The sequence below is a fragment of the Xiphophorus hellerii genome, chromosome 8 (assembly GCF_003331165.1).
Source record: "Xiphophorus hellerii strain 12219 chromosome 8, Xiphophorus_hellerii-4.1, whole genome shotgun sequence".
Classification (NCBI taxonomy): domain Eukaryota; kingdom Metazoa; phylum Chordata; class Actinopteri; order Cyprinodontiformes; family Poeciliidae; genus Xiphophorus; species Xiphophorus hellerii.
Window position 1 is genome coordinate 24863665 of NC_045679.1, and position 12872 is coordinate 24876536.

A 12872-nucleotide genomic window follows, 5' to 3' on the forward strand; every position below is an offset into this window, starting at 1 on the left:
TTTCTTTTTTTTTTCAAACTCTGGTCCATTAATTTACAGTTTAAGCACATTAATCTTTTTTTGTAGAAATTCTGTTTCTGCATTGTAAATTTTATAGATGTAGTGATGGAAAACAAATATGGCGATCGCCAAATGTAGAGAAGGTACTGGGGGTTTGCCTAAAACACAAACTCCTAAAATGAAATCAAAGTTTATGGAGTGAACTGATTAAAACCAGATTATTCATCATATTCCACTAAATTGTTTTCTTAAAACCTCCTGCCAAATACTGAATACAAGCGCGATGTTTGTGATAATATGTCAAAGATGTTTCAGGAACATCGTTGATCATAGATCTGTTTCACTACATCAAATTACTTGGAAAAATTATTTTAATCGAAGAGAAAATGATCTTGAAATGAAATCAAACAAAACATATGAAAAATAAAAGGTGTTGAAGAACTTGAGCTTCACTTGTTTTATAAATTTGAGTTCAAGTAGAAAGGTAGTGTTTTATTTTTTAAATATGATTACAAGTGTAAAAAATTTCTTTGAATTGGATATTCTATGTAAAGCTCCACTTGTAACACATAAGGCCACTTCTGAGGATGGCAAAACAAGAATCTGTCCGATCTAAAACCCACTGAGACATCACAACCGTTCTTCAACATTCACCACCTACAGGAATCTAATACTTTCACATGAAAATGTTCAAAATAAATAAATATTGCTTTAAGTTTCTTGTCTCCCAGCGGTAACGACTAGTTAGTGGATCCGAGCGGGAACCAAGAAGACCGGCAGTCATGGCCGCTCCGCAGTATACACAGTATACAGCAGCACGCTTTTAGTCAGGGAGGATGGCACGAATGGGAGCTTGTAACACTGGCAGGAAAAAATCACACATTCAGGGTTTGAAACGTGAGCAGAAATGGCCTCACACACGTCCGCGGCGCCATCTCCAGCAAGCTTTTGGCAAATGCAAAGCCAGGTTTAAACCTGTTTAACAACCATGCAGGTTTTCTCACATCTCTGATTCAGTTAGCTGATCGTCCAGGATGGGAAAAAAAAAAAAAAAAAAAAAGTCAGATGCAAATAAATAGCACACGTTAGTAACGGTAACATCTCGACTGGGAAACAAAAAAAAAAAAAACATTTGCAGTCAGAGAGCAACTAAACACAGGTTGTGTTTATAGCAGTTTTGGACGAAGAGTCAACGCTTGGGGACGTTTGTCTCGGCCGTTGGGAAAGCCATCTCCGGCAGGTCGGTTTTAGATCTGGAAGGGGAGAGAGAGAGACGCAGTCAGAAATGGCCGAAAAAGGTGGTGGAGGCAGCGTTGGGAACAAAACCTTTTAAAAAAACTAAAAAAACAACCCTACCTGTTGTGAGTCATGTGACTTTTGACGAGGTGTCCTGCTGCCAGAGCGGCCATCAGAGACAGCTCCCCCGCCAGGACGGTGGCGCACACTACACGGGCCAGCTGGCGAGCGTTCTCTCCCGGCTGGTTGGGGCCGGCGACACCGAGCATCTGCAGAGGAAGAACGAATGAAACGCATCAAAACATTTCCTGCACTGCAGCTGCACCAAGTAGCAACTGATGAGGATTTTAGTTATCGATTATTCTGACAATAAATCAGATTAAAGAAACTGGCACATTCTGCATATTTTGTATTAAAGCCCTTTTTTATACATTGAAAATACATTCAAAGGTGTAAATGAAACAATTAATTTTTTAATGAGAAAAACATCTTATTGCCTTAAATGCAATAATGGCTCAAAGAGTTCTGTGTAGAACATATTTACAGGCAAAGGTTTATTTTTATCATAAATGCCAAATATATACATATACATTTGTACAGTTTGGGCATATTTAATGAATAATGAATATGTTATTCTTTCAGCAAATTATCTTTTTTTTCCTGAGCCTTTGCTCCAGTTAACGATTAATCAATTACTCAATCAGACAATTAATTGAATTAATCCTTTCAGTCCTAGCACCAACCTTGTGAAAAAATATTTCAAGCGTTTTCTATCAAACAACACTTTATGAAGTGAGAGACAGATTAAACCAGGGGTCACCAACCTTTTTGAGACTGGGAGCTACTTCACGGGTACAGAGTAACACGAAGGGCTACTTGTTTGATACAGACATAAATTTTCTTGGCTCAGCCATTATAATAAGAGTATATGGACATATGATTGCATGCTGCCTGATCATATTAATGTTGGGGACTACTGACAATAGTTAGCAGTAATAATTTACCATGGCAGCTATGGTTAATTGCTATTATGTGATCAGAAATTCTTAGTTCAGAGTTTTCAGTTTGATTCCCTTTTGGAGCTTTTCTGTGTGATTCTAAATTGCCCACAAGTGACTGAAGAGTCTGGATTGGTGCAGCTGTACAGATTTTCCTTTAAATAAAAAAAGAAACGTTATTGTATTTTTTTATTATCCAACCCTCTTTACTATTAACAAAATTGTGGAGAGAAGAAAAAGTTATTTTGTGCCAAAACATCTTGTATGTAGCGCACATCATTGTGAGTCTGTGGGGGTCAAAGGGCACGCGAAAGCTTAAATCTGATTGGTCAGTATGCTTTTTCTGTGAGCTAAAAATGATGAGTGGAGTTTGAACCTCCCATGGTTCTAAGATCCCACCTGAGCTTTTTACAGTGTGCAGTTCTGGCGAGTCGCCGGTTTATTAGCTTTGTTTGTGGTTTCACAAACTTAAAAGCTGACGGGTCACCAGCTGGCTGACACCAGCAGATGTCGGAAAAAAAACTGTCCGACAGATTGGAAGGTACGTACAAAACTATCACTGCACCTGACCTGCAAGAGCACAACCACCTCTCCAAAGCTCATCATGTGGCGTCGCACAAAAGCCGCACAAACCTAAACCACTAAAGCAGCGCACCCTTTTTTTCGTTTTACACAAACGATGCTAAATAATAAAGACATGGAAGCGAAGCCGACCCGTGTGATCCACGGAAAGAGGAGGATGTTGATTCCCAGGTTCAGGTGGTGTCAGACGTCCAAAGGAGGAGAAGGTGAAGCAACAATGTTTGCTTAATTTCTACTCTTTTGGGGAACGTTTCGACTAGATTAAATTGTTTAACTCGCAGTCTTAGCGCGACGCTCAGGAAGAGCAGCAGATGTCAGCCGACAGGCGACCATCAGCTCTCCAGTTCGGGAAACATCAAAGAAGCTGAGAAACCGACGACCCGCCAGAACCGACACGGTAAAAAGCTCCGCCGGGATCCAAACGACCGCTCTTAGAGCTACGGGAGGTTCAAACTCCTGTCATTCATTTTTATCTAAAGCGCCAAGCCGCCAACTAAACAAAATCAAACTGACCAATCAGATTTAAGCTTTGGCGTGCCCTTCCCCTCCCCCCACAGACTCAGACGTTCGCTACGTACAAGATGTTTTGACACATAAGATCTTTTTTTTTTTCTCCACAATTTTGTGAATTGTAAAGAGGGTTCGATAATAAAACTTTCAGAAATTATTATTTTCTTTTTTTACTTCAAGGAAAATCTTAAGGTAGGCAGAGTTGGGTGCAGCCGTACAGCTGCAGGCGCTGCTGCCCTCCGATAAAATCCTGCAGGCGTCTGCGCAGTTCTGAACTTTAACCATAGAAAAAAAACTTTATGCATAAAGCAATTAATTTTAACATTTTTTTGTAATTTGCTTTAAAAAAAATTCTAATATAAACAAATGTTATTAATTCAATGTAAAAACATTAAATTAAATAATTTCGTTGGCAGTGCTCCCTAATGACAATGGCTATTTTTAGAACTTGCTCTGCGGGCGACTGACAAGGTCCCCTCGGGCGACCGGGGGCCCGCGGGCACCGTGTTGGTGACCCCTGGATTAAACAGTTGCAGTCTGACAGCTGTGAACCACTAAAAAGATGAAAGCATATTAACGCAGATGAACTGGTGGTTTTCAGACGGAGGACTGGTGGCTGTGGTGGTGGTGGTACCTGCAGACAGGCCTGCTGTGGCGGCAGGTTGGTGCCTCCTCCCACCGTGCCCAGCTCCATGGACGGCATGGTGCAGCTGATGTACAGGTCGTCTCCGTCTGGGCCGGCGGCCTCCATCTGAGTGATGCAGCTGGAGCTCCCCACAGTCTGAGCCGGGTCCTGCACCATAGCAACAGCACCGGTGAGGAACTGGGATGACAACTGGCCACGCCGAGTCCATCCATTAACCACTAAACTAACAGCAGCTCCAGTCTGAGCGCGCTCAGTGCTGCTCTACCTGTCCGCAGGCGATGAAGACGGCGGTGACGATGTTGGCGGCGTGCGCGTTGAAGCCCCCTATGCTGCCGGCCATGGCCGAGCCCACCAGGTTCTTACTGATGTTCAGATCCACCAGAGCGGCCGTGCTGCTCTTCAGAACCTGCAGCAGAACATTTACGCAACACGTTGAACTCAGCTGGGGATGACGGAAGCTCCAGCTGACATCGCTTCCTGTTGGATCCTTTACCTCCCTCACCACCTTGGCAGGGATGGTGGCTTCACACACAGCGGACTTCCCCCGACCCAGGATCCAGTTGATGGCAGCAGATTTCTTGTCAGTGCAGTAGTTACCACTGAGAGACAGGACCTCCACGTCTGGAAAGTGCTGCTTGAGCCGACTCAGAGCCTGCTCCGTCCCCTGAAAGGTGTGCACACACACACACACACACACACCTTTATCTATGGTGTTGGACACACTGGGAACTTTTTCGAGAAATGAAGGGGAAAAAACCCCCAACTCATTTCAGTCCACAGTCAAGCAAGAGCTTGGTGAAAAATCTCAGATCCGATTTGAAATCACATCATTTTTTCTCAATTTCTTTTCTAAAAAGTAAAAATAATAATAAATTACAAATGAGTGTACTTCTTAGTTCAATCAACCCTCCTGTGAGTTGCACGGCGAAGTATCAGGGTGAGGTTACGAGAATTTTAGTCATAATACCATAAAAATAAAAAAAACTTTTGAAAAATTAAACAATAATAAAACCAAACATTTGATCGATCGCTCAGCTCTACATAAAATACTTCAAGGTTTTGAAAGGTGTTGAAAATGTTCAGTGTTGCTAACAAGGAGAGCTTGGGACGTCTGGTTGTACCTTAGAGAGCATGTTCATCCCCATGGCGTCGCCCGTCTGCGACTGGAAGCGAATGTAAAGGTTTCTTCCTGCCACACAGGCCAGCAGCTTCTCCAGACGGGCAAACCTGCAAACACAAACATCTAGTTTTGATCTTTCTGCCTCTCAGGTGAAACAAAAAAAAATTAAAAATCACCTCCGCGGCCGTTTCCCACCTGCTGGTCTCGTCGAAGGCTTCCTTGACCAAGCCGAACCCGTCCGAGGTCTCCAGCCACATTTTGACCTCTGCGGCCCGGCACGCCGAGGGCAGCCTCACCACAGGACCCCTGGTCATGCTGTCGGCCAGGATCCTGCTGCTGCAGCCCCCGCTCAGCTGGACGGGGGGAAGAAGAACGCTAACGGTTAGCAACCGAGAGCCCCGGACGCGACTGACGCAGGAGCCGGTGTACTTACAGAAACGGCCCTGCAGCCTCTGTTGGTGCTGGCCACGAGGCAGCCCTCCGTGGTCGCCATGGGGACGTGAAACTGCTGGCCGTCCAACAGCAGCGGGCCGGCCACGCCCACTGGCACCGGCATGTAGCCGATGACGTTCTCGCAGCAAGCGCCCATCACCTAAAGTGACACAAAATGAAACACACAGCAGCGGATGAGGATGCTGGAACCGTTTCTATGGCAAAATAAAAACAGGACAACTTAAAGGGGAAGCGTTATGTAAAATCAACTTTATGAGTTTTACATCATGTTATGTTATTCCCTCATCAAAAACATTCCCGGAGTGTTGCTTTGATTCTTTCATGCATGTTTGAGAAATCCTTTAATTTCCATGGCAACCATTCAGTTGTGCAAAACAGCTGGGTGGACCTAGCCCCGCCTCTGAGGATGAAGCTCCTCCCCTACTCAGCTCCTTCAGACTAGCCAGCAGCAATTAGCAAGCTACAAAGTCAAATTTCTTATAAGTGATATTTGAGATATACAGCATTTTTATAACTGAAGATAACAGTTACAAGACTATAAAATGGCACTATGTGGGTGTATATACTGTATATTAATAATAATACTGCCCGCCCCTTTAAGGTACGATGGAACCTGTAAATACCTTTGAATAGTCGTAGCCTTTGTAAGGCAGACCAGACAAAGCTGAGCTGACAGGAAGTTTACGCGCCAGCATCTCTCTCCTGATGGCCACGCCCCTTTCTGGAGTCTCCAGCAGCGCTTCCAGTTTGTAGTTCAGGATCTTCCTAGCCGTCACCAGGTCGATCACTTCTGAATCCGTCAGCATTTTTGGACCGCTCTAGAAAAAAAAAATACATTTTTTTTTTTATAAGCATCAAAAACTATTTCCACGTCATCAAAAACTACCTGAGCTGTCAGTGTGGTCTGGTGAGTCACCTGAGGGTCTGAGAGGACGGCCATGCATTCCTCCAGTGAGCGAGGTTCTGCTCCACAGCCGCCGGCCTCCACTGAAACGCTTCGTCTCACTTCAATGACAGAGAGCAACACGTCATGTTGGGGTTCATTTACTGTGCTGGTCTGTGGCTCTCTGGACCTCCCACAATGGATCTTAATAAAAAAATTTAAAAAGAACCAGCTATCGTTTCTAAATTTAGATATATTAAACTTTTTGACAGTTTTTCAGTTTAGTCCTACAATATTTGAAGTGAATTTCCACAAAGTATGACGATAAAAGCGCAAGTAACACGTTTTTAAATGCGTTTTTCTGCTCATTAGGTCGGTAATCTCTGTGCTTTTTTAGTGTTTAAATCATTTTCTGTCTTACAGAAGAAAATAAAACCATCTTTTTGCTAAACTTTTATGCTCATCTTTATTTTAAATTCTAAAAAAATAGGGGATAAATCGTGCATCTTTGAAAATGACAAATTTCCGATCTGAAATAATTTTAAAAATGTAACGTGTGACATTTGCGGCTCAAAATGAGTTTTCTTTGGCCGGCCTGAGAGTAAAAAAATGTCTCTGTAGGTTGGAAAGTGCTGCAGATTTAATCAATTCAACTAGTTTAGCTATCAAATGGGATCAAATGTAGTAAAAAAATATTATATAATTTGTAAGTTTATGTTACCCAGAAAGGGGAAATGTTTTAGATGTCTACTGATTAGAAACAATGTTTTACATTAGAGCTAATATAGTTCTATGTCCAAGTTGGTATTATTTTTGGATGTTCTATCACTGTGAATTTAACAGGAACTATACAGGGTGTGATTGGAAGGCAGTATACCAAACCAACAAACTAAGACATCATTGTCTCACCCACCTTTACAGGTAGTATCACCCTCAGGCAACGGTTTAACGTCTGAGACCGCCGAGGAAGCAACCCCGGTTGCTAAGACACCCGCTGAGCTTTTCCTGGCAGCCGATTGGTCCCTCCTGCAGCAGCCGTCGGCTGCCCGGGGCTTCTGAATCAGAGAGGCGCCGCTAATGGGACTCCTGAGAGACAGGGAGGACTCGGTGTCCGCCTGCTCGAAGACGACGTACTTGATGGCGAGGAGCAGCGCCAGGCCGAGAGTTATCACATGTTCCAGCTCCATGCTGGTGGGACGAGACGGACAACAGCAAACGTGAGCGGAGCAGGACAAACCAGATGCACAGAAAGACACTTCATCTGTAAAGTTCAAGCACTTTCAAGGTACAATTTCAAACTGGAGATAAAAACAATGCAAATAACAGTTTCAATTCACTATTATGATATAATTTAATAATGTTAACCTTCTTTGTGATGACATTCTACATCCTGCAGCAAGGACAAGGTAAACTAAAATATAGGAAAATGTTATGTTTTTAAATGTCTCTTACAAATATAAAATGATCCAAAGCTGGTTTTGTGTTTACCTGGTGAGTTTCAGGGGCCACGCGGTCCCAGCTGATTCCAGTCTCTCGGCTACGGGTCCCTCTGCTGTGCGATTGCGACCCGAATGCTCAGCTGTTAACCGAGTGTGGGCGTGGACCAAGGCCAAACCGAGAGACTGAAAGATGGGAAAGCGAAACGGACCAACGCTTGCTTCATCGTTCCAACTTTACATGAGGAAAGTAAAACTAAACCATCTTTAGGCAGCAGCAAAAAACTCTGGAAAGTTTTTTTTTTTTGTTCTCACCATGATGATTTTAACTCTTTGGGTCACAGGGTTGGGCTTGTTATCTTCTTCCTCAGCCAGAACGTTAGCCAAGTGGCTCATCTGCCAGATGGGATGGCCTTCCCGACTTTCCCTGGACAGCTTTAAAGCAGGAGAATCCACAGCTGAACATGTAACTCACTGACATAAATGACTGGATTGGACGTCGCGTGACTTGTTGTGCGTTACGCATCGAGTCTGGGAATAACGGCAGCTGGTAAAATGGCACGATCTTTGCCAAGAATCTGAAAAATGGACGCAGTTGTCAACACTACAGCTAAGATAACAAGGTCCAAGTGAATCGCATTTCACAGGAGAGGAAAAGGCTTCAACTAAAAAAATAAAAAATAAAAAATTGTGAGAAAGTAAGAAGTAGGTCAGTTATGCCAGCTTGACAATTTTAACATGTAGATGTGCTGAGGAATTCGGTATGTTTTGGTTCAATTGACACTAAAATAAGGCAAACCACACGCCTGGATTCTGACAGATCATCAGTAGAGGATGTGTGTAAATTAGCTAATCTACCAACTCTAGTGTTTAGTTGGCCAATTCTTAATGATAGCAAAACTCGCATCGAGTCTGAAATCTGGATCTGAGGTTTTTACGGGCTTTCTTTGTTTGGGAAACGTCTGCGTGTTGTTTGCCGTCGACTCCTGATGCACTTGAACATGATCTCTGCTGTCACCTAGCAGAGCTGTTGTCAGTCAGTTGCCATGGCGACTAAACATGGTTTTGAGTTGGTTTTTTGCAGCCGCCGTTATTCCTAAAAGTTTAATAAACGACGAAAACTGGACTAATTTTCCTTGTTGTGCGCAGTAAGTGGAGATGTTCATAACTACCACATAAGATGAAATGTTTCATAAAGCACAGGAGTCATAGTTCGTTCAATTTTAGTGAACCATGGCTCTTACAGCAACAATTATGTAAAATTAAGTTATTTTTCAATATTAAAAAAAATGAAAAATTAACCTAGAAATGACAGAAACCAAACTATTTATGGATCTATTTCTAGGAAGTATAAATATTTTACATATTAAAATAGGCAATTTTCTCAGCCTTAATTTAACCCTCATTTTCCAGAAATTGGGTAAGAAATAAGGGCGCCATGACCATTTATGTGACAGATTCCTGCTCATCGGAACAGTTTAGTTTTGTTGTTATGGCTCAATGCATACGCTTGCAAGAGTACGTCACTAGCCATAGCGCCGTCCAATCCAGCAATATATATCAGTGATAGTAACTATTCTCGTCATTAGACTGAGCTTGCTTCAACAGGACGTTTTGGGTTCACCCTTACCTCGAGGACCAGAGAGACGCACGCTGGGAAGAACGTCATGAAAACAAAGTAATTGGCCAGAACAGACATGCAGCCAAAACAACACATGATCTCCAACTGAGGAACGCCTGGAGAGCAAAACAGGTCCTGATTAAAATCTCTGTTTGACACCAGCAAACGTTTTGGGGAGTTGAAAACCAACCGAAAGCCGTTCTCACCCGACATGGTGCCAATTCCTATAACCAGACACTCAACGAGAGCGTCGAGGGTGAATGTGGGGCCGAGGATAGCCATGCCCTTGGATATGTTCTCCCTCACCTCCTCCTACACAGAATCACGACCAGATTGTTACGGCTGGGTCGAGGTGCAAGTTCGGACGCGTCGACGGGCGTGAAACACTACCTGGGAGTTGGAGCTGAGGGCAAATTTAGCCAAAGTGCAGGCTTTGGACAGGTCAATGAGCAGGAGAAAGAACGGCAGAGCTTCACTGCAGGAAAAACAGGACAGGGTGAGATTTCTGCAACAATAATAATAATAAAAACAACCGAGCAGTAGCCTTTTGTACTAATATCTTAAAGAGTTGGAAGCCAGCATCACACCAGGAGGCTAGAGAAACGCCATGAGATTGGGCAGAGATCAGAACGGGAGCGTCTGATTAGTTTGACAGATCGTTAAGGCCATACTAAGAAAAATGTAAAAATAAAGAAACAAAATGCGAGAATAAAGTCATAATGATACGAGAAGGAAATCAAAATACCACGACTTCATTCTTGTTATTATTAAGACTTTATTTTAGTCATTTTCTTTTCTTAAATTATAAATAATACTCCGTCTCTGATTAGAACTGAATTACACCCCTCATCGTTTTTCAATCAGAAACACAAGGCGATCTTTCTCTAAAATACTAGCAAGTATTATAAACGACTTTGCTAAACCCTGGAGGTCAGGGGTCATTTAGTACATATTGGCTCTAATGTAGATACAGTCAAAAACCACACATAAACATCATCATCGCTTGTTACCTGAAAACCAACACAAAGCGGAGCATAATTATTAAGTAGAAGGTAAACAATGCGCGGTTTTCTCTCTAGATGATGCACATGGCCATAAAGCGGACACTGAACATCACCATGAACACACCAATGGCGAGAAAACCTGGGATAAAGACGAGCTGTCTACAAGCCAAAACATACAGACAGAACCACAACAGAAGCTTGTGTTAAAGTAACTCCATGAGTTAGAATGACACAGGCGAAGGTGAAAATCTTTAGGAAAATTTTAAATTTGACTCTTTCTAATATGACTAAACTTGTGCAACGTTGCAAAGAAGGACATTTAAAAACAAAAGTGTCATTTCCCTTCCACTCGGCAATAATCTGCTGCTTTGTGTTCATCTGGTAGACAAAATACAGATAAATTTAACCTACGTTTGTGATTCCTTCATGACTAAAGTGAGGCAGTTACCAGGCGTATGAACACTTTTCTAAAGCAGAACCTAAAATAACACTTACTTAAGACCGGTTAGTTCTTTCCCGAAGAAGTGGATGACCACTGTGCTGAAAACAAAGCTGGAAAACACTGTAAACAATCCAGCAATACCTGCAGAAACAAGCAAAAAATAAATGTGTTTAGATATTTTTGGATGTTCTTTTTTTTTTTTTCCCCCAAAAAAAGATTGTTGCACTAGTGTCGGGATGTGTAACAAGCAGCCGCCGGTCATTTAGCTCAATTCAAAAATACTTTATTTATCCCGAGGTGAATATTGTCATAACTCATATCTTTAAGGAGTCGTTGTGTAATGGTGATGCTGTGGGCAGCAAGGATCTCCGGTAGTAATCAGTTTTTGACGCTACTAAGTTGCTTCCAATTGTAAAAACAATATCTTGTTACCTCGGTTACACGTCATAACAACTGTTTAAAAGTAGAAAGAAAGAAAAAAGGAGAGAGCAAAAAATCCTTCCAGCTCCCTACCATCCAAAATCCAGAGGGTATAGCTGTTTAAATATGCCAAAAAAAAAATCTACAAAAAGAAATAATCAGAACGAAGGTGATGGAGATACTCCAACACGGAGCGCTGTGATTCTAGAACATGGTCACAGTCTGTCATCATACTGACCCAGAATATATTTGGATCCCAGCTGAAGGAGGTTCTTAAACTGGAAGTAGATATAAATAATAGCCATGCAGCGAGTGATGGTCAAAACGATTATATCACTACCGGGGGCCTCCTGAAAGAAAACAGGACATATAACCTCCTGTTAGCGTGAAGGAAAACAACTTCCTGCCTTCAGAAATGCTACGTTCACAGCCGTCTCACCTCTTCAACCTTGGGACAGTTGTTCCAGCTGCACATCTGACTGCTGGTCGGTGAGCTGTTCATGTTCATGAGGCAGACGGTGACGGCCAGGGTCCCCACTATCACCTCCCAGGGGTGGGAGGCCACCAGCAGGCCGTGGAGGCGGAAAAGACGGGCCAGCATCGTGGATGTGGAGATGCCTGCTTACCGGAGCTTCATCTGTAAGGCGCCAATATCACCCCTGAAACCAAAAGACGGAGGTTAACTGGAAGGTTTAAAACGCCCAAAAATGGCCGACTGACGCAGCAGAGGAACTTTTCTTTTCACTGTACACACGCCTCTTTATTTAGTCAAAAAAAAGCAAACTGTATCTATTTTCTCTAAATCTGAGAGATACTGGCAGTGCCTGCTGTTAGCCTTAGCAACATTAGCTGTCACACCCGAACTTATCTGACATAACCTGTTACCAGAGGAAGCTTATCCTACAGCCTTAAACGTTCATAAAACCTCCTGTTCGCTGCCATTAGAGCTCCTACGCACCTCAAATGGTGAGTTTCGCCGCGGTCAGAGCGTCTCTTTCATAGTGGTGGCAGCGCTGCTGCTAGCTAGACTGACGTAACTAAAATCAACATGGCGACGCGGAACTCCTGACCTCATTCTGTCGTCACCGCGGAGACGTGACGGGGCGGGGCCTGAAGGACAGGAAGTACGTCAACAATTTTTCGAATTCATTTATTTATTTGTTTATTTTCACCTTTAAAACAGTTTTTGTTGCAAGTTGTTTTATCGAGAGAATAGATGAATAAAAAATATCAAAGGTACAATTTTTTTCTTTGCATTTTGTATTATTTTTACGCAAAAGTCTATCCTTGCGCCACTCCGACTTTGTAATACTGCCTTGTTCTGTATAGAGTAAAAACAAAAGTGCAAGTAGATATTTGATTTCTGTTTTAAAGCAAATTAATAGATCGAAATTAAAGCCTTTTGTTGGCCAAAAACAAATAAAGTACACATTGAATTTGGTTTGTTTCTCTTTCATGCGTGATGTAACAAAAAATAAAACTTCCTGGTGAGAAAAACGAAAAATTGTCACAGTTCTTATA

General features: G+C 42.6%; 1 protein-coding gene across 3 annotated transcripts; it reads right to left on the reverse strand.

Moving 5' to 3' along the window:
* Window positions 1-477: 477 nt before the first annotated feature.
* Window positions 478-12433, reverse strand: LOC116724027 (3-hydroxy-3-methylglutaryl-coenzyme A reductase-like). Of its 3 annotated transcripts, none has more exons than XM_032569321.1 (20): window positions 12310-12433; window positions 11791-12010; window positions 11590-11701; window positions 10985-11072; window positions 9876-9960; window positions 9692-9797; window positions 9495-9601; window positions 8180-8299; window positions 7917-8050; window positions 7342-7616; window positions 6462-6550; window positions 6169-6363; window positions 5526-5684; window positions 5288-5445; window positions 5094-5199; window positions 4466-4636; window positions 4238-4378; window positions 3961-4119; window positions 1357-1505; window positions 478-1253 (listed from the first exon to the last, which is right to left on the reverse strand). In XM_032569321.1, the coding sequence occupies exons 2-20, from the start codon at window positions 11950-11952 to the stop codon at window positions 1190-1192; spliced, it is 2580 nt and encodes an 859-aa protein (XP_032425212.1). In that variant the 5' UTR covers window positions 11953-12010; window positions 12310-12433; the 3' UTR covers window positions 478-1189. The 3 variants fall into 3 exon arrangements, with proteins under 3 accessions (XP_032425212.1, XP_032425214.1, XP_032425213.1); XM_032569323.1 differs by having other exon boundaries at window positions 11791-11988; window positions 12310-12432; XM_032569322.1 differs by lacking the exon at window positions 12310-12433 and adding an exon at window positions 12237-12256.
* Between the last annotated feature and the right edge of the window lie 439 nt (window positions 12434-12872).

Bases quoted from the DNA above. Each gene is read 5' to 3' on its own strand.
- LOC116724027 (XM_032569321.1), bottom strand. From the start codon at position 11,952: ATGCTGGCCCGTCTTTTCCGCCTCCACGGCCTGCTGGTGGCCTCCCAC. The intron at 9,961-10,984 runs GTAAGTGTTATT...TTTTTCCTGCAG, and splicing joins AAAGAACTAACCGGTCTTAA to TGAAGCTCTGCCGTTCTTTC. The intron at 6,551-7,341 runs GTGGGTGAGACA...CTGTCATTGAAG, and splicing joins GGGTGATACTACCTGTAAAG to TGAGACGAAGCGTTTCAGTG.